The sequence below is a fragment of the Vipera berus genome (assembly GCF_964194415.1).
Source record: "Vipera berus genome assembly, chromosome: 1".
In the NCBI taxonomy this organism is placed as follows: Eukaryota; Metazoa; Chordata; class Lepidosauria; order Squamata; family Viperidae; genus Vipera; species Vipera berus.
Genome location: NC_138202.1, coordinates 319,483,755 through 319,506,138, shown reverse-complemented (window position 1 = coordinate 319,506,138; position 22,384 = coordinate 319,483,755). Strand labels below are relative to the sequence as shown.

Below are 22,384 nucleotides of genomic sequence, written 5' to 3'. Positions count from 1 at the left end.
ATTCTCTGCTGTTACAAAGATCTAGAGTGCTGATGGTCTGCAAGATTAGATTCCATTTCCTTGAATATCAGAATTTATATGCATGAAGCTGTGTTTATTAATATTTTTCCCAGCACAGCAGTTTGCCAGATGCCTTACATTGCATTACTAGTGGCTTGGCTGTTCAAATATGAAATTTGTGACATTATAATCTAAACAAAAAGTATAGTATGAAGCTTCTTTCCTACTGAATGTGAATTGCATGATTTGAAGCTGATGGATTTCACAGCTACTCTTCTACTGAGCTTTGAACTTTGAGCAATTACTCTGGAAGAGATGGGAGAATTTTTAGGATGGTCTGCCCATAGAGGCTAACAGGCCTAGAGTGCTTTTGCAGATTTTTCTGGCTGGTATGAGCAGCGGCCTTGTTGAAATGTGGGTTATATTGTGATAGATTTGCTCTAAACTGCCTGTTCATTGTGCAAAACTCATTCAGTCACTTATCAATTAAGTAAGTTAAGATATAACTAGAATATAACACGGAATCTTGCAAATAGCCTTCAGTACAAAGAAAGTTAAAAGATAATCTCCTTCGGTGTAGCAGCTTGAATATTTAGGCATATTTCAGGATACTATTTAGAATAACAGCAAAATCAAGCCAGTTCCAGTACAGTGGGACGTACACTAGGCTACAATGCAGAATGTTTAAAGGGGAGAAAAAGAGGTCTTGTCTTCATGAAATCTATAAATTTCAACTTTGAATTTCTTCCACCTTTAGTCTCGTTTATGTCTCTTTTGGCATTACAAAATAGTAGGCGGGTTCTTTTTTGACCTTTGTAGTTAAAACACATCATAATGTGCAGCATTACTGATGTGGAGGAATTTCTCAACAGACAAGACAATGCAGAAAACTGCACTGAAATTAGAACATATGGGAATTACTGCTTTTGATTTTTAATTCTGGTTACATGAACGATTTACTATATACATATGCTGCATATACAATTGACATTTTTGTAATGGCTCCTGGGTAGCAATAGTGTCCTGCTGTTGTAGACAGTGTTGGCACCTACAATATTTTTAAACTAATTTTTGTTTTATTGCAGGAAATGGGCCGACATGATGATCTATGGTCCCTTTTTTACATGCTGGTAGAGTTTGCAGTTGGTCAGCTTCCATGGCGCAAGATTAAAGATAAGGTAGAAAATATAGTCAGCAACAATACAATATCCTTCTTTTCAAAATGAATAATAAAGCAATAAAAAACCCTGCTGGATTCTATAAAGGCCTATGGAATGTCCACAGCAGTACATTAGAACATTTTCGTGATTGTGTATGCCAGCAGTCAAAATTTCAGTGTTCAGAAACAAGTTTGTTTTTGATACTTGAATTATATATAATCCCCACAATTAATAGATGTTAATATCTTGAGCTCATTTACTGTCTTGTTTTGTTTGCCAATGATATTTTTTATTTGTAGTATTCTATATGATGATGGAATCTGGAATTTTCCAGAGGGCTTTTCTGGAGAGCTTTTAGAGTATAATGCCAGATGTTTTATTTAATTTTTTAATGTATTTATCTTATATATTATTACTATATTTATTATTTTCTGTGACCCATCAAGACCCTGTTTATGATTACAGCAGGATATACATACATGCAAACAAATAAATGCATTTTATCTCTCTAGGAACAAGTTGGTATGATTAAAGAGAAATATGAACATCGAATGCTGCTAAAACATATGCCTTCTGAGTTCCACCTTTTTCTGGATCACATTGCAAATCTGGATTATTTCACCAAACCAGATTATCAGGTAAAAGCCTGTTTTTAAGTACTATCTTGAAACAATTAGAAGACAATCATTTCAATTTTCCACATGAAACTGATTTAATAAGAACCAGTAGTTTTCAGTATACATTGCAGGACTTCCCCTCAGTGAGCAGACAGGTGTCTAAAGGTGAAGATTATCTTAGTCCCAAATTGTTGGGAGTTTTGTAAATCAGGACCAAATTTTTCAATATGGCTCAGTAATAATTGGGAGTTAGTTCAGTTGCTTCAACAAACGTACAACATGTGCAGGGACAGCAATTCACTCAGCAACCTCGTAACATTATTCTGCACCAGCTGCAACTTCTAGAGCATATAAAAAATACCCTGTATATACTAATGAATACATAACCAGGGTGTAGATACTAATACTACTGCTAATCCTTGCAGAAAGGAACAAAATCACTCTAACATAATGGCCCCAACTCACAAAGACCATCTAGAAAAGTAACATGGACAACCCTATCGAAGCCACTGAGAACTCAAGTAGTGTCAGGAGAGCTGTACTTCCCCTTACTCTTCCAATAAATGTGAAATATAATATCCCACTTTGAGTTACACTGTCAGTGCTGTCTGCACTGATTTTTTTGTTGCCCTGCTTTGTCTGTAAATGGGCAGAGGATTACTATTGCTTTATGGTTAGTTTATTATTTTTTGCTGCTGTTTTTATTATAAACCACTTCAATGTTTTTGCATGGGAAGTGACATATGATTACATTAAACAATATAAAAACCACTTAGATAGATAGCTGCTGAAAGAAAATTGCACAGATTGACTACAAATAATGGCATGGCACTGTAGCAACAATGGTGCACTGGACTATCTGCAAGAAATACCATTTTCCTCTCATTTGTGGTCCCATCAACAAGAACTGGACAAAATAATAAAAAATGAAGCTAAAGTGCTCTGGGATTTTAGAATTCAAACAGACAGGCACTTGCTGATAAAAGAGACAAAAAAATTCTCAATAGTGGACGTTGCAGTACCTGGAGACAGAAGAGAAGAGAAAGAATTGGAGAAAATCACAAAATACAAAGGACTGCAAAACGAAGTAGAACGACTGTGGCAAAAGAAAGCAAAGGAGTACCAATAGTAATAGACTCTTTGGGGACAATTCCACATCACCTTGGCATCACCATCAGTCATTTGCAAAACGAAGCTTTAGTATTTTATTTTTATTTTTTTATTTTAATCCCATTTATATCCCGCCCTTCTCCGAAGACTCAGGGCGGCTTACAATTTAAGCACAAATCAATGTGCTTAGCAATAGCCTTCATTCTATGTATATGCCTGCTTATTAGGGCTTTCCCCCCCCCAAGCGGCATTATTACAAAGTCAGCTTATTGCCCCCAACAATCTGGGTCCTCATTTTACCTACCTCGGAAGGATGGAAGGCTGAGTCAACCTTGAGCCTGATGGGACTCAAACCTGCACTAATTGCAGGCAGCTGGTGTTACTTAAGGAGCCATTAGCCCACTGCTCCACCAAGGTTTACACCATACAACGATAACTTTAACACCGTCAAACATCTGCCTATCCCAGATCCTTGGGAAGGACTTAATACGTGGATAAAAAGGCCAAATCCAATCTAAACATTTGATTGACTATGTGAACAATCATAATAATAACTTACAAGCAGATCTTTCAGTTGTATGCTGATGTTAATCTGTTTTTAGCTATCTGTTTTAATATATCACATGAAAAAAAACAAATGTCTTAGGAAATTATTTTAAGGAGGAGCACTAATTTTTCAGTAAGGGAATATTATAGAAGACTTCCAAAACACATCCAGTTAAGAAAGCTATGTTTGGGGAAATACTTTGCCTATTCTGGAGAGCTTGAGTCGATCTAGTTGACAAGTGTTCATGACTTTTATTTGACCTTATGGGGGCACTCTAAAAATAATGATGCAGTTATCAAATAAACTAAATTTTGTTTCATTCATGTTTAATGAAAATATAGTTAAGATGCTTACTCTTCAGTCAAGTATGTAATGATTTTTGATTTCTACTTAATCAAAAATTAGACTTTGGGAACAGATTTTTTTTTAAAGCTTAGAGGATGCATCCAATGATTTGGGGGTTCCTTCTGGCTCTGCGGCCTCAAGTTGTGAATCTGCGAAATAAACCATTCTCTATCTCATATAAAGTGACTTCCTATATTCCTATTTCTGATTGTGGATAAACATTTGAACTTTAGTATTTTAACTTGTTTTTGTCTAGCTGATCATGACTGTGTTTGAAAATAGCATGAAGGAAAGAGGAATTACTGAGAATGAGGCCTTTGACTGGGAGAAAGCTGGTACAGATATTTTATTATCTACAAGTACATCCACCCCACCTCAGCAGAACACAAGGCAAACTGCAGCCATGTTTGGGTGAGTGGCAGACCACATGTAACCAATATCGAAGAATCTCACTTTTGGTGCACTGACAAATTATTTTATATCCAGTCAGTATATGTAGTTACAGATGTTTCCTCAAAACAGGTATGCTAATATTAATACTATATGTGAGCTTGACATGTAGACTATAAGTGATTACCTTTGAGTTGATTGATTCCAAAGATGTCCTAATATTTATGGACAGAACATTTATCTAGTTTATGTTTGGGTTCATGGGCACTGAGTGGGGAATGCAGAAATGCAGTTTCTCCAATGTGTCCTTCATCCTTCTGGAGTGGAGAGAACTAAAGGAAGGCCAGGAAAATATCACCTTCTGACCTCTGGTCATGAACAGGAGTAAAAGACAGAACTCTTCTCATAGGATCTGACTCTACTTGTATCATAAATGTGTTGCTTCTGATCACGCTCTAATTGTTAAATCTTGGGAAATTCTCTGAGTTTGTGAATATTTCCCATTTGAGTGGATCTGGTGAAGACAACTAGAAAGAAATAAACTGCCAATGTAATTTAAAGATCTTTTGTGGGAGTGGATAACATAGTTATTTCATGGGAAAATACATAGAGAGTCATATCGACATATAGTTCTGTGAAAAAATTTGACCTTGTATTCTGGCTCCCTTGTGTCCTATTAAGGCAAGTCCCCTGAAAGATCATAAATCTCAGTCAGAATCTAAACATTATAAACATAAGCCACATCTCAAGATTTAAGTTAAAATAAGCAAGAGGTATCCCAAATCTGTTTTGTTATCAAAATGAAAAATAATATATTTTATTATGCTTATGTATTTTCTTTTAGCCAGGCTACTCATCTTCTTCCATAGCTAGTACTGTCTTCAGTACATTGTACTGACAGTCATTATAGTAGATACTGTATTTCAGAATTTCCTCCTGCCATAAGCCATCATAATGACGGATAACAGTATATATATTTTTTATGGAAGGACAAGAAATTCTGCAGTATGCTAAGTAATTATTATGGAATCCTTATGATAAGATTTCCAGGCTGCCAATGAAGAATATGCTGTTTCCAATAGTAAATGCAAGGGGAATAACAAAGTTTCAGCCATCTATCGACTCTAGTAGTACCTCAAGATGAGATAAATTATTTAAAGCTTCGTGTTCTGTTGCAGTGGGCTTTGTATGCATTATCTGTAGTATTGGCTGTGAACGGGTGAAGTCTTTGTGATACTGCGAGAAATAACTCTAAAACTTTAGTCTTGTAATCTGAAGTTTTTACATTATTTCTCCTTTAGTGTGGTTAATATCACTCCAATTCCTGGAGATTTACTTCGTGAGAACACAGAGGATGTTTTTCAAGGAGAACACCTGAGTGACCAAGAGAACGCACCCCCAATTTTATCTGGCCGGCCAACAGAGAATAATTTAGGGCAGACTCCAAATGTTCCCTTCAATGAAGGAGAAGTTTGGGAAGAGACTGATGTAAATCGCAACAAACTCAGGATCAGCATCAGCAAAGTAAAACTTTTTGACCATTTTGAATGTGCACTAATCTTTTCATTTCCCCCCCCCCAAAGGATAGTGGTTTTGTGAGCAGACAATATGCTAAGTAAGATAGCTAAATTTAGACATGCAAGTATGTTTTAATGTAAAGTGACTTTGTCTTGCATTCAAGTGAGGTGCATGTCTACTGGGCTAAAGATATAAAGAATATATTACAAACTGCAATGTCTCTATTGATGTTTAACGTCTTTATTGATGTTATTTTATTGGATTACGTCTTCTTGGCCAAAACTGCACTATCATTGTAACGGCCTCCTGGGTATAATCTATCAAAAATTGATGCATGTGAAATCAAATATTTAATTAGTACCCTCAGATGATAGGCTGCCTCATGCTCATTACCTTGCATATTTTTGTGGATTTATCTTATTCTCAGTGGTTTCCCCTTTTCTGTCTCAGACGCAGTGTTTAGCAGAAGATGATCAGAAAAGTGGTGTGTGTCCCATCTCTCCAGTGCGAGCAGTGCCAGACTCCCCTACAACCCCGGCACGTTCTCTGAGATACCGTCGTGTGAATAGTCCTGAGTCAGAACGCCTCTCCACTGCTGATGGAAAACTAGATCAGCACGAACGAAGGTTTGCTTAGGGCCAATTAAGTGGCTTTAATACATTCTTGTTCAAGCTTTGGGCATATAGCTAAGAGTCAAAGTAAAGAAAGCACAAGAGAAAGCTGAAATAGCATCCCACCGGAGATCTGTATGTAATGACTTTTCATTAAACTGTTAAAAACGTGGTTCTCCTCCCAGGCCTTGGGAACAGGATGGTTGTGGAAAATTTATGGTTTTTGTTTTCTTACGATAATTTTAAGTCAACTGTAAAAAAAACAACAACAACAACCACACAGACATATGTTGTTTCCCACCCAAATTCAAACCAACCAACCAACCAACCAACAAGCAAGCAAACATGGCATAATGATTTAAATGTACCTATGAGGAAAAGCCACACATTCTTTCGGTTTATTTTGAATCAGTATTATTCTCCCCCCCCCTTTTTTTTCTTTTTCTTACTCAGACCTATCAGTGCTAAGTGGTGGAGAAAAGAAATTTAATTGTTCAGCTCATTACTTCAAATACTTGAAGATCTCTGCTGAATTTCCTTTATGTTGTTATGCTCAGATTTTAAAATTACTTATCTAGTCAATGAATAGACTGTAACTTGCTTATATAAAACTCTCTGATTTAAACAGATAAATGGATTTCATTGAAATGTACAATATTTATGTTTTTCAATGGGTATTAGTTCACCTACAGTCCTACACCAATGGAAAAAAATAAAAATAAAATGTAAAAGCATAAAATGAAATTAAGGCCTCTTTAAGTTAAGTAGCCTGAAAGTGATATAATGGATGTTAAAAATTGCTCCCTCTTTTCCTGGAAAATCATTCCATAAGTGAGGCAATAGAATGAATAGGGTGCACTCCCCAGTGGCCATCTTCTTGCTCAGGCTAGCAAAGGCATGCTGTGGGAGGAGAGTGGTCAGGTGGATACAGGTGTTGGACTCTGCTAATATTCTTTAGCAAAGAAACATAAGACTAGTGGGTTATACTTGCAGAAAGGCAGCTTTAATACCACTTTACAATGCTTTGGTAAGGCCACACCTGGAATACTGCATCCAGTTTTGGTCACCACAATGTAAAAAAGATGTCGAGACTCTAGAAAGGGTACAGAGAAGAGCAACAAAGATGATTGGGGGACTGGAGGCTAAAACATATAGGGAGCGGTTGCTGGAATTGGGTATATGTAGTTTAATGAAGAGAAGGGTGAGGGGTGACATGATAGCAGTGTTCCAATATCTCAGCGGCTGCCACAAAGAAGAGGGAGTCAAGCTATTCTCCAAAGCTCCTGAAAGCAGGACAAGAAGCAACGGATGGAAACTAGTCAAGGAGAGAAGCAACCTAGAACTAAGGAGAAACTTCCTGACAGTTAGAACAATTAATCAGTGGAACAACCTGCCTCCAGAAGTGGTGAATGCTCCAACACTGGAAGTTTTTAAGAAGAGACTGGCCAGCCATTTGTCTGAAATGGTATAGGGTTTCCTACCTGAGCAGGGGGTTGGACTAGATGACCTCCGAGGTCCCTTCCAACTTCTTCTTCTTCTTCTTCTTCTTCTTCTTCTTCTTCTTCTTCTTCTTCTTCTTCTTCTTCTTCTTCTTCTTCTTCTTCTTCTTCTTCTTCTTCTTCTTCTTCTTCTTCTTCTTCTTCTTCTTATTATTATTATTATTATTATTATTATTATTATTATTATTTCTTTTGAATTTTCAATGAATTTGGAAGAGAGCAGATCCTATTTCAGGGGAAGCTATTCTCAAAAGGTTCTTTAACTTAGATTATAGGAAATAGCCATCATTATTCTTTAATAATCTTAAATTATAAATGTTTAAAATTAATCTGACTTGGCTTTCTTTGTTTTGATTTTCAGATCCCGAGTAGATTTACCTTGTTCTCCTTCCCGGCTTGTATGCTCTTCTCAGCCAGCACAGATGCTGTCTATTGAGACTGGTCAGGTAGACCGACAGGCAAGTGGCAGGATGGATGTATCTGCTTCTGTGGAGCATGAAGCCCTCAGTAATGCTTTCCGATCAGTGCCCTTGGCTGAGGAGGAGGACTTTGACAGCAAAGAGTGGGTGATCATTGATAAAGAGACAGAACTGAAGGACTTCCATCCTGGTGCTGAACCAAGTACATCTGGGACAACTGATGAGGAACCTGAGGAACTAAAGCCCATAGAAGAAGGGGATGAAAGGAGGCACTTGGTGGGTGCAGAAGCAGCAGTCAGGCCCAAAATACATGATGGGCGAGTCCGAGGTATGCAGACTGTGGCTGAGGAGGACAGTTCCCACAGAAATGAAATGCAGTGCCAGTCAGTATCTGAGAATAAGCATGAGCAGCAACCAGGAAGCCCATCACAGTCCCCCTTATATTCAGCACCAGCTATCCGGCAGCGGAGACGAGAATCTGAGCCAATAGGTCCCGAGAGACAGGTAAGATATGCAAATGAAATCCATCTCCTTCATATTGCCATTGTTTTTCACTCTTGTGTTGTCTGTTTCGTTTAGTGAAATCATCACATTTGGGCATCATATCCAGATTGTTTCAATCCTTTGTGTCTGTATCTATAGAATCAATGCTAGTGTTATTACATCAGCATCAATAACGTTTTACAGCATTTTACATTAGAAGTGAATCCATGTGAATTGTTTTTGATGCAGATTAGTCCTGTGGGTCAGCAGACTGGTGGGAAATCGGTGGCCCTTGTAGATGTTACTGAATCTTTTACTCCATTAGTTTGAACCAATATGGCCAATATGATAAGGGATGCTGGAAGCTATAGTTCAGGCACAGTTTGTCCACTTCTGCCATAGAATGAGGTGCTGTAGATTAGAAGAATCAAATTAGACTAAATCTGTGCGCTAATTCTGAGATGTATATGTATTATTATGCATAGTATAATAATAGTATATTGGTCTCTAACCTATTGTTTCCTAGACTGAGTGTTGGTTTAGAACAGGCAACAATTTTTCTCTATTATTTCTCATCCAGAGAAAAACTCCTATTCTGAATACAAATAGTCCTCTACCTATGACCATCCAGTCAGCATTGAATGAATGCTGTTTATGACCAGTTCTCGGAGTTCCAGCCATCCCAGCAGCCCCATGGTCATGTGATCATGATCTAGGTGCTTAGCAACCCATTTCTACTAATGACCAGTTGTCAAGTATTCCCCAATCACATGATTGTCATTTGTAATCTTCCATACCAGCTTTATTTTATTTATTTGTTTATTATTAAATTTATATGCCACCCACCTCGCCATCCCAAGTGGCTCCCAGAAAGTCACTGAGAAGCTAGCAGGAAAGGTTGCAGATCTCTTGGTTAAGATTTCCTTACCTATGCATCCTTTCCCAGCCCCTTTGTGCTCTTGCTGGCCACTCATATCCTCATGCACCCACCCCAACCTGCACCATATCTATCACGCACCTTATGTACTGTCTTCAACCTGCACAGTACCTCAAGTGCATCTCCTTGCATGTGACCCATGCTGTCCTCTTCCCACAGTCCCTTGCACCTTCCTTGATCCTCACCATGCCTCTCATGCATTCTCTTTCAACCATGCACTTTGTCCCTGACTCATGTTTCACTGTTTGCATATCCCTTTGCAACCTTCCTGACGTTTGCCACTACCTCTCACTTCCCCCTTGTGCTCTGTCTCTAACTTCCATGGTACCTCTTACACATTCCTTCTCCCTCTCTGACCCATGCAATGCTTCTTCCTTACTTTTGCACCCATGTGCTCTCTTCCTGACCTGTGTGGTGCTTCTCATACACCTTCCATGAGCTGTGCAATGCCTGTTATACACCTTTATGTACTCTTAAGTGTTACCAATTAGGGATGCAATCGTGCTTTATGACCTCATCTCTTGGCAATGGAAAGTCCAGTCCCAATTGCCATTGTATATTGCAAATTATCTGTATGTGTTTGACTTGGTGACTGGGGCAATGATCTCGCTAATCTTTTTCAAGCTAGGGCAAGACACTTGTATACCTTTAGTCTCTTTTAAGAAGAGACTGGACAGCCATTTGTCCAAAATGATATACGGTTTCCTGCCTGAGCAAGGGGTTGGACTAGATGACCTCCAAGGTCCCTTCCAACTTTATTATTATTATTATTATTATTATTATTATTATTATTATTATTATTATTATTATTATTATTATTATTATTATGTTATTCCAATTCCTTTTGATGCTGCAATTCCTGTGAACGCTTCTTTGGGTAGTTAAGGAACATTATCTATATAATACTAAAATTCTTGTGTCTGTTTGATACTTTGTAACCTTTCATTGGGTGAAATGCTGCATGAGCCTTGGTGGAGCAGTGGGCTAATGCCTCCTTAAGTAACACCAGCTGCCTGTAATTAGTGCAGGTTCGCATCCCACCAGGCTCAAGGTTGACTCAGCCTTCCATCCTTCTGAGGTAGGTAAAATGAGGACCCAGATTGTTGGGGGCAATTAAGCTGACTTTGTAATAATGCCGCTTGGGGGGGGGGGGAAAGCCCTAACAAGCAGGCATATACATAGAATGAAGGCTACTGCTAAGCTTGTAAGCCACCCTGAGTCTTCGGAGAAGGGCGGGATATAAATGTAATAAAAATAAAATAAATAAAATAAATAAATCAAAGGTAAAACTTTACAAACAAAGGTATCTCAAATGAGCTAATGTATAGAATGCTGGGACCCATTATTTTTATGGGAATTAATTTGGGGAAGATTCTGTGCCACTTCAGCGCTGCTGCGCTGTTGTTCAGTACCACTGTTGCACTGCGGTGGTTGAGGGGAACCCAGAAGGAAATGATAAGATTGCCAGGCTTCTTGTCACCTTCCCACTAACAAAATGTTGGTGGAAAGCTTGCATGGAGAAAGTTAATGGAGAAATGGTGCACTTTCTACTAGTCCTTCTGCGCTTGCACTTGCCAGTCACTGGTGGATTCACATACTCCCTTCCCCCATTTTGTACTCCTACGTTTTGCAGCCACATACCGTACTTCCCTGTTGGGAAGGAAAGGGAGGGAGGGAGGAAAGAAGGAAGGAAGGAACCTTTTTTTGTTGGTCAGTAAATTTTTTTGGCAATATACTATTTAAATGTTCTTCACTTTCTGCTGGGTCAGATTACTGCTTTCTGTATAATTTTGAAAAATAATGAAATGCTGAGTAATGCCTTCCATTGTAGAGACATATTTGATTCTATCCCAAACTTATCATTCTTTTCTTCTGTTCCTCCTGCAATAGTAAGGCAATAATTTGTCTGCGTTTATTACGTTGTTCAAATTATATCTCTGTGATAATCAACTTTTTCTACATTTATTTCTAGTAAAAGGCTGTTTAAGTATTGTTTTTATCTTTTGCTCTAAAATATGAGCCTGAATTTAGTTTGTGACTCGTTTCCAATTTTTTCAGATAATTCAATAGGATAAGAAGACCTCCAAGGTCCCTTCCAGATTCTATTCTATTCTATTCTATTCTATTCTATTCTATTCTATTCTATTCTATTCTATTCTATTCTATTCTATTCTATTCTATTCTATTCTATTCTATTCTATTCTATTCTATTCTATTCTATTCTATTCTATTCTATTCTATTCTATTCTATTCTATTCTATTCTATTCTATTCTATTCTTTCTGCTTTTGCGTAATTGTCCTAGTTGATATGTGAGAGACAGACAGGACCTCATTCAGACCAAGATAAAAACAAAAGGGCCATTTTTTTGTCAAGGAAGGATATTTTATTTGTTTACTGGTATTTTGTTATAAAAGTGTTTCACTACATTAAGATTTAAACACACAAAAATTGCTTCCTGCATTAGACTATTTTATTTTGGTGATTAAGACCAAAACTTTAACAAAGTACTTTACTCCTAAACTCCCAAAAATACTTTGTTGAAATAAATGTTCAGTTACTTCACCCAGAATGCCTGTCTTTCTTTGGTACAGTATTGGTTTATAATACAACTCATAATAATATTGCCTAAATAACATAAATTAAGTAATTTACAGCAGTTGCATTATGCAAAGCACAAGATTCATATCATTTGTATGATGAATCACAAGTACTCTTCTTCTCCTTGCCCCATCGTATGTATACCTCCCTCCTTTGCTCTCTTTCCCAATTTGAGGAAGGAAGCCCTGTACTGTTGTTTGAGTATACTGGTCTAAATCAGTCATGTCAAACTCGCGATGTCACGTGATTTCGCATGACGCATCATGACATTTTTCCCATTGCCAGCAATGGGGTGGGTGCGGTTTCGGCATGACGCTTCAGGCCCATAGGCCGGCAGTTTGACATGTCTGGTCTAAATGACCTATAGATTCTCTTTACAACCTTGTATTCTATAAACTCATGTATAATATAGTAAATATCTTGGGGAATATGGGATACATTTGCAGCTGTATAGTATCTGAATTCCATGGTAACTGTATTAATCAGGTTGTAAAGCATTTTTATTAGCAATTTTTGCAAATCTTTTATAACTTTGACCCTTATAATACTTACTCAGAAGTAAATCTCTCTGCTAATGTTTGAAAATAACAAGAAACTAGGCAAAAAAACTGGATCTTTATGTTTTCAGTGTTGTTGTTGTTAGCTGCGAAGTCGTGTCTGACCCATCGCGACCCTATGGACAACGTTCCTCCAGGCCTTCCTGTCCGCTACCATCTTCTGGAGTCCATTTAAGCTCACGCCTACTGCTTCAGTGACGCCATCCAGCCACCTCATTCTCTGTCGTCCCCTTCCTCTATTGCCCTCAGCCTTTCCCAGCATTAGGCTGTTCTCCAGTGAGTCCTTCCTTCTCATTAGGTGGCCAAAGTATTTGAGTTACAACTTCAGGATCTGGCCTTCTAAAGAGCAGTCAGGGTTGATCTCCTCTAGGACTGACTGGTTTGATCGCCTTGCAGTCCAAGGGACTCACAGGAGTCTTCTCCAGCACCATAGTTCAAAGGCCTCAATTCTTTGGCGCTCAGCCTTTTTTATGGTCCAACTTTCACTGCCATACATTGCAACTGGGAAGACCATAGCCTTGATTATACACACTTTTGTTGACAGGGTGATATCTCTGCTTTTTACTGTGCTGTCTAGATTTGCCATGGCTTTCCTCCCCAGAAGCAAGCATCTTTTAATTTCTTGGCTACAGTCCCCCTCTGCAGTGATCTTGGAGCCCAGGAAAATAAAATCTGTCACTACCTCCATTTCCTCCCCATCTATTTGCCAGGAATTGAGAGGGCCGGATGCCATGATCTTGGTTTTCTTAATGTTAAGTTTCAACCCAAGTTTTGCACTCTCCTTCACCCGCAACAAGAGGCTCTTTAGTTCTTCTTCGCTTTCTGCCATTAGAGTGGTATCATCTGCATATTTTAGGTTGTTGATATTTCTTCCGGCAATCTTAATTCCAATTTTTGATTCATCTAGCCCTGCCTTTCTCATGATGTGCTCTGCATATAAGTTAAATAGGCAGGGTGACAGTATACAGCCTTGCCGGACTCCTTTCCCAATTTTGAACCAATCAGTGGTTCCGTGTCCAGTTTTCACTGTTGCTTCTTGGCCCACGTATAGGTTTCTCAAGAGACAAATAAGATGGTCTGGTACGCCTATCTCTTTAAGAGTGTCCAGTGTAACAGTGGTCAAAAAAAAATCTCATTTGGAGTATTAGGAACTTGCAGCAGCTTTTTTCAAGTTTAAAACAGCTGTTTTGAGCTTGAAATTGACTGTTTTATTCATTTTGGAAGTTTTTTGTTTCAATTTTAAAACTGTCCATCCATTCATTCATTCAATAACTTTAATAACTTTTCTCCAGGAAGTTTTAGTTTCATACATAACCATTTTTTTCCTTGCACAACACCAATCCTATGAGGTTGGTTGTACTGAAAGGGAGAGAATGACTGAGCCAAAGTCATTCACTTAACTTCTATTTCCACTCTCTGTTTCTGTTTGTAATTGTAGCATGACTTTTGTAGAACAAGATCTGAATACGTGAAAAGTTTTAAATATTGATTTGAATTTTGAAGCTGTTTTATACCTAGAAGCTGAACTAGAGTTTAACAAGCCTAAAGCTGTATTATAATTCATCGAGTGTTATTTACCCCAGAAGGAAGGAGAACGGGGCCACTCAGGAGAAGCCAAGGAGAAGTCAAGATCTCAGTGTCCATACAGAAGAACTTCATTGGGTAGAAAGGCATTGATGATTTAGATTTATATATTTATGTTTATACCTCATGATACAAAGGATACTTCTAGGAATAATTTTTCATTGCTGGTACAATAGCCTTATTTCAGATTGCTTAAGTAGGCCAATTAATAAGCTTAAAGATGACATCTTGTTAGAGGTTGACAGGTGTTCACAGGAGTATTCTCTGCATTCTTTGGATGTCATATGTCCCAATTAAACAAAATATATAATTTTAGCTAATTTATCAAACTTTGATTATTGTAGCTATATGATTATATATACCAGAAATAAGTCGTATACAACCAAATCAACTGATTATACTAAAACATCAATCTTTTGGTTCAACCAACCTGTCAGCTATTTCCAACTTGAAATACAAGTGTCTTCTGGAAAGGTCAGCTTTCCCTATATTGCAGCTTTGGAGATCTTAGCAAATATATTCATTTTAACTGTATTCAGAAGCTGTCTCAGGCCCTTCCTAAGTCACTGGAAATTCAAGGGACACAATTTTCCCAATTTCAATTGCTTCTTTTCTTACATGTTGGGAAAAGTACAATTGCCATGACTTCTTGCATCTGGCGTACAGCCACAGAAGCATGCAACAGGAATGGTATTTTTTCCTAACAGTCTTGAAACAGTTTAAACACATTGGAAGAAACATTAAGAGAAAGGACTCCTCACAGATCATGTCCCAAAAATATAGCATGCTGAAAAAAGAGAGTAGCCTTTTACTTATTTGTTAATCTGGAACAAAAAAGTTGGACACTGAAAAGGAAGAAGACCAAGTATGGATGAATACATTTATAGTTATGGTAACCTTGTGTTTAGATATAGGGTTCAGTTGCTGAATTCTCCTTACCATTTAGAGGTCTTTCAAGCTGTTCAGTTGAAACTACCTACTTATAGATTAAACCTGTGATTGCTTCACTACTCTGTTTTCAATCTAACTATATGCAAAACTTTACTATTTTTATAGGGTTTACTTTCTCTTCTCCTGATCAGTTTTAACTTTTATGGGTTAGGGTTCCAGCATTGAACCTCTTATAGTTAATATTCAAAAGCACGTGATGCCTAAAATTGGACACAGAACTTAAGGTACAGAATCTGACCAGAGTAGAATAAAAATATTGCTTTCTCTATGTGGAAGCTATTTTAAATAGATCCTGAAAATTACACAGCTGATTGATTCTGGCTGACTGAAAAAAAGCGAAGGGTTGAGTCTGATTAATATTTAGATGAGAGACCACCATGAAATTTCAGAAAATTTGAGGACGAAGCAGTAGATGAACTCTTCTGTGTTATTGCCAAAAAAGCCTCAGAGTCATATTCATGAAGTCATAGGAGTCATGTGTCAGAATCCACTTATATCACATTTCATAATTGTATAGGTAGAACAACGTGCTATTTCTGGGGATTCTGCCATCTCTCCGAGGGGGGGGGAGAGAGGATGGTTACTAAAGCGATTTTCAAACAACAGGGTATGTTTTAACTGGGGGAGGGAGGGGGACAGACAAGTCTGGATTGTATCTTCATTTACAACTGAAAAGGAAAGCAATAACCATAAAACCAAGGAGAGTTCCCTTTCCCATGGAAGGACCTGACACCTAGCAACTGATGAGAGCCTGACCAAATGGATGAGGGGAGGGGCTGAAATGGGAATGTTTTATATAGGATTGAAATGTAACTTTGTTAGATTCCGTCTTGTATTCCCACAATCGATTCCATCCTAGTAAACATTTTCCTTTTGGACTAAACTTGCATCCAAGAGTTCTTATTTCCTAAGATGTGTGGATTCAAAGGAAGCATAGCTTTTAACATTTATATTTACTCTTTTCGCAGCAATTTCATACCGTGATTCCTATTCTGCTGTAATGATTCAAATTGTTAAACTAAGTTGTCCAATCCTATAGGTGTGCATTTGCTTTCATTTTTCTAAATTAAGAAATTGTGTTTGTACTGCTTTTCTAATTTTCTAGGCTATTAAAAATCATTCTGAATTTTCTTTTGTCTTCTAGGTCTTAATTAGAGAGCTAATTTGGTGTAGTGTTAAGGCACCAGACTAAAAATCAGGAGACTGAGTTCTAATCACATCCAGTTGAGTAATGTTAGGCCAATCACTTGGAAGAAGGCAATGGCAAGCCACTTGGGAAATCTTGCCAAGAAAAACGCAGGGACTTGTCCAGGCACTTACCAGGAGTCAACATTGACTCAAACTGCTCCCCACTCCAGGTCTTAATTATTTCATCTAATCTTGCAACATCTGCAATTAAGTAAGATTTTCATCACATCTTCTTCCAAGTCATTAGGAAAAAATATTGAGCATGATTCCAGTATTACACCTGGTAACACTTTCTCTGTTTTGGAATCATTAAGTAATTTTTTAGGTAATTCTCTGGTAAATTGAGCTAATGATTTAAAAAATGCCCTACAATATTTTATTTCTCACATATATAGCAATTGTTAATTGATTCTGCAAGTTTATTCAAAACACCTTTTGGTGTTCCTAAATCTAGTTCAAATAGATGCAGAGATGTATAAATTCAAATCTTTTAGATGTTCTTGGCCCATTTTTCCATCAGCCTCAAACTTGAGATGCTCCCTATTCTCCAGATATGAATAAAATATCAGCAGACTTGGATTTTTTCACCATGTCCGATAATATCCTATTCCAGGGGTCAGCAACCTGAAACAGTGAAAGAGCCACTCGGAACCGGTTCCCTCACAAAAGGAAAAACTGGGAGCTGCAAAAAATGTGTGTGCATGCGTGTACATGCGCAGAACAGGGTTTGACTGAAGAGTGGAGCCAAGGCGAGATATGCACCTACCCTGCATATTTGAATTGATTAGTTGAACTTTTTTAGTCCCACTTTTTTTTTTCTTTTGGACTGCACATGGCAGAGGACCGGGAGCCCAGGAGATGGCTGAAAAAGCCGCATGCGGCTCCAGAGCCGCGGGTTGCAGACCTGTGTCCTATGCCATTATCATTCTAGAATCCATATTAGATGCTAGAATCTTGGCTATGCAAAAGAAAATAGCAAAATCCAGTAAAGGCTGCACTCAGTCATTCCCACAATATCATAAACAAATCATTCTGTGCTTGGGCTCTAACCTCATTGTTTTACAGTAGTCAGATAAAGTGGCAATATTTGGTAATGTTTATGAAAGTAATATATTTTTATATCTACTTTGCATGTATTTCTTCTATTCCAAAAGTGTAAATTTTTGAAAAGAAGAATATTCACGTTAAAAATAATCTTAAATGTTGTACTGTGGGACATGCTCCTGGCTTCTGTTAAGAATATTAATATTTATCAATATGGCATGAGACCGTGTTTTCATGCTTATCTTAATTTAACTATGCATTGCTTAATTATCCTTGGCATTTTATACCAAAATTCATTTATCTGCTTTTAATTTTAAAAAACGTTTGAATCCTGGAATAAAAAGTGCTCTGACCATTAATAACATTTAATCATTGCTTTCTCCTAATGATGTCTACATTTATATTAAATTATAATATGACATAATTATACAATACATCAAACATGCCATAGCAATACATTTCTGTGGCTTTCTTGTTAGTAGAAATACATTGTTTAATACATGAATAGTGGCACCTCTACATAAATCCTAGAATAGACCATTGTATAGATTTTTTTAAAAATGAACTAGGGTAGGTCCAGGATACAGCAATTAACACAACAGAATACTTCTAACGTTGAAGGAATTAAGCACATTTGATTTATGTTAAACAATAAAGGAAAAAAGAGATGGGATGAACTGCCAGTAAAAGCATGTAATAATTAAGCAAGCTTCAGTTTTCCATTGTTTAATAGGCCAAGAAACTCAATTTTAAAAAAATTCAAAAGCACAACTTTTAGGTTCATATCAAAGGCTACTTTTAGGAATAGCACATCACTGTACCTGCACAGAAGTTGATAAAGAAGGTCATGAGATCAATTGGGTGATTCCCAGTGCTTTTTTTCTAAAAAAAAAAAGGTGCCGGAACTCAGAGGTGCTGTCACTGGGAGCAATGCCGGTGTCTTGCTATGGCATCGCCGCCTGTCCTTTGCACCCCTGCCCCTGCGGCTCGGAGCCACATGCTGTGGGGATTCCCCTCCCCACAGCTGCCGTGGGGATTCCCCTCCCCGCAGTTGCCACGCCACGGCCCGTGCTGAGCCCCCCCCCGGAGCTGCTCCAAACGCCGACCCAGAGCTGTGTTCCTCGTGGCAGTGGCCTCTTTCCAACCACATCCAGAAAAATTTGTAACAAACATTGGAATTCTCAAGGCCATGTTTGGTATTTCCCAGCAATCTGTTACTGGAAGGAAAAAGCAATCCCTGCTGCGTTACTGATCCCAGAGAAGCATTTGCATGTATGCAGGTATCCTTAGGGTGCCATAGTTATGGATGAGAAATATTGGTTGCAAAGTTGGCATTTCTGGATGTAATACAGATATTTTGGACTTATTTTTGTTTCTTTGCATGTTTGATATTTTTAAAAAGGCATATGCTACTGACTACACTTATGCACATATGTAACGTCTTTTGCTAGGATACATGATCACTCGTCCAGAATGAGAAAAGTGAAAGATTATGACTAAACAAAATTTTAATGTACAGATAATACCACCAGAAATTATTTTAGCCTTTTTAATAAATGTTGTTATTGATGTTAAGCTCACCATGGAAAACATCATATATTGTTATGTATATACTAGGTTAATTATTTAAAGACTGAAGTGCAACATAACTAGATTCTAAATAATCTATTTTTCAAAACACACAACAGTCCAAACAGTAAAAGTAAAGTCCAAATTAAGAATATTTCATTCTTAAGAATTGTTTAATTTAAAGTGGTTTAGTTATAATAGATGGTTATAGATTCAAAATAGTTTTCAAGAGTGTACAAAAGATACTATTTTTTTCTAGCATCAGCTAAATTAAACATATTACATTGAGAAAAATGTTTCTCATTTCTTTCCTCTTACCTTTATTGATTTCATTGCAGAGATGTTAACATAGGAAATAGATTATTTTGTTATCTAATTTTACCTTCCAAAAGACAGAAGCAGATGAAAAATGTGAGGTTCTTTCCTGTTGGCTTTTCTGAATTAGCTGTTTTAGATTCTAAAAGTTTAGTTCCTAAAGAAGTAACCTTGTAAATAATTTTAATGTCCTCCTCTAGTGCAGGGTAGGCAACCTTGGCTCTTTTTTGACTCAAGGACTTCAACTCCCTGAATTCCTGAGCCAGCATGGATCAGCTCTCTTTCCCCTCAGCATGGCTGGCTCAGGATTTCTGTGAGTTGAAGTCCATAAGTCATAAAAAAGAGCCAAGATTGCCTACTCCTAAAGCCAATAGAGCAGTGGTGGCGAACCTTTTAGAGACCAAGTGCCCAAACTGCAAACCCAAACCTACTTATTTATCTCTGGGTGCCAGGTGGGCATGGGCCACTGGATGGGTGTGGCTGTGGTGGTCATGGAAGATTGGGTGGGTGTGGCCAGGGTGGGTGTGGTCACCTCAATGTTGCTCATGGGGAGGGACGCCTGTGGGGGGTCGGCAGGGTTGGGGGAGCTCCAGGAGGTCTCTGGCAGGTGGGGTGGTAAGCAGGAGACTCATCCTGTGGCTTGAGGCGAGGCAGGGTGGGGGTGCCATTGCCATGGGCCAAGGCAAGGGCTGGGGCAGCTGCTGCCTGACACCATCGGCCCCCCCACACAGAGGCCAGTGAGCGCATGGGGGCTAATGGTGTCTGTCAATAGCCACAGCCTGCTGGCCCCTCGCCAGGTGCACTCTGGGGCTCCGCAGCCCATCGCCAGCAGTTCAAAGAAGCTGCCTCCGAGATGGATGGTTGGTCAACAGCTGAGGAGGTGATGCAGTGGGTCGTGCCTGGGAAAAGGAGAACATGCAAGGCCAGGAGGGATGGGATGGGGGGGAGGGAAATCAACCGTGCTGGGATGCATTCAGCCACGTGGGACCTCGGCGAATTAGCAGGCAGCTGGTTGAAGAGGGACAGTTGCCACCTCTGGGGCATGGTGCTGGTGCCCACAGAGAGGGCCCTGAGTGCCACCTCTGGCACCCGTGCCATAGGTTTGCCACCACTGCAATAGAGGGAGCTTTTTTTTTTGCAAAAAAAAAAGGTGCCGGAACGTCGTTCTGAGCGTTCTATGAGAAAAAAAGCCCTGGTGATTCCTAAGTGATTTGAGTACCTTTTCTGTTGGAAGGCAATTGGATCTAAGTGGTTTATGGGGGAATTTGAAGAAAAAGCATGAGTAGCTGGGATAAAAGAGAGGAAATATACAGCACACTATTCTGAAGAAATAAAACACAGGCATTTTACATCTGATCTCTGTATTTGCTATAGCTTTCCTCTACTAGCTCAATTAAAAATGGAATTTTTGTATACTTCATTCTGAGAAATACTTAATATAATGACTTTATACTAGTTCACTTTCAGCAGTGCAGTGCCATAGTATTTCTTTCTCTTTTATTACTTCATTAATGTTCAATTTATCTTCAAATTAAAACACAAAGGTGAGAGGCCTGTTGTAAATTCTCCAGAGAGATTGAGAGGCATTTAAGGGAAACTTTTATAAATAGTACAGCTTCTGTATATTTGAGAAGGGCAGAATATATTAGAAATCAAAGTTGCCTAACAAATGAGGAAATAAATATTGCCAACTTCCTTTAGGGTTAGTATCAATTATTTTCACATTATTTGAAGGCCTGTTTTTATTCTTCCTATGATGCAAATAAAATTTGCAAGAGGAATCATATTCATGCTATTCATGCTGTCCCTATTATTATAACTTTCTAGAGTTTACAGTTGCATGGTTTGCATCTCTATTTAGTTGCCAATCAAGGTATTGTGGGTAGCTTCTCTAGAGCAAGATAGGCTTAAGGTAGACTAAAATAAACCTTCGTATTATAAGATATCATTGATATTTTTTAAAAAAGCTCCTTAATTTAAAATGTGAAACTTAATTTTAAGAATGCAATAGAAAAAAATATAGACTTATATCCACGCAGCTGCTTTTTTCAACTTGTAATTGGGTATGGAGGGATTAATAGAAAAGTGAGGAGGCAAACAAAATTAATTTCAGAGCTGTTACCCTCTTTCTATTATTTGATTTAAAAAAGCCTGTAATAGAGAAAGTATGGAACTGCTGCACTTCTGTGAAAGGGCAGTGGTAAGGCCTAGGTGTACCTCTTACTTCTAAAGGGCCCCTTCATGTGACAGTAGGAGATTAGCCTAGAAATGGGTGAACATGGAGGCTATATTAAGTCCCTGTAAAGCAGAAGTGTTTGCCATCCGCCAGTGAAGATTTCTGCAGCATGCACAGCACAAACCAGGAGCGAGTCAAGTCTTTGCCTGACACCTTTTCCTCCACTCTTCTTGGTCTTTTGCAGTTGGAGGAGGACAGGCATTCTCAACACTCTCTCCCGAGGTACAGCCCCCTAAGAAGACTGGCGTCCTCCGTTTTCTCCTCCTCAACCCTGGAGACAGAACAGTACCCTCACCTTGGCGGCACTTTCATACAGCGCAGCCGTTCGGCGGAGAGCACCCCCGTGCGCATGCCCCACCGCAGGCACATGCCCCTCACAGCAGGAAACCACAGACTTATGCCTTCTGTCCTCCGCATTTCCAGATCCCAGCTCCAGCAGGTGTGGGCCCGCTTCACACACAAAACATAGCCTGTACTGGGGAAAGCAGCAGCCTTTGTAATGCAATAATAAAGCCCACCTGCCCCATTTGTCACCATTTTAATGCAATATTGAATCCCAGTCGACTTTTGGCCTAGAAGGTATTGTAAATGTCTAAATCCCCTGCCAAGAAAAGAACTCAGAACACATGCCTCTCTCTAATTCTCCACTACATGGTTCAGAGGCTCATCATGGTTTAAGAGTACAGTTAGAATTGCATATAGCT

At 38.6% G+C, this 22,384-nt stretch overlaps 1 protein-coding gene across 3 annotated transcripts in view; it reads left to right on the top strand.

Annotated features, from left to right (window-relative positions):
* The window catches only part of TTBK1 (tau tubulin kinase 1), a 105,039-nt gene that overhangs the window by 57,279 nt on the left and 25,376 nt on the right, over positions 1-22,384 (top strand). For all 3 annotated transcript variants that reach the window (XM_081328317.1, XM_081328318.1, XM_081328319.1), the window contains 6 exons: positions 1,086-1,178; positions 1,673-1,798; positions 4,036-4,190; positions 5,471-5,693; positions 6,138-6,313; positions 8,159-8,720. In XM_081328317.1, coding sequence (XP_081184443.1) covers positions 1,086-1,178; positions 1,673-1,798; positions 4,036-4,190; positions 5,471-5,693; positions 6,138-6,313; positions 8,159-8,720 — 1,335 coding nt within the window. The remainder of the gene's footprint in view (positions 1-1,085; positions 1,179-1,672; positions 1,799-4,035; positions 4,191-5,470; positions 5,694-6,137; positions 6,314-8,158; positions 8,721-22,384) is intronic.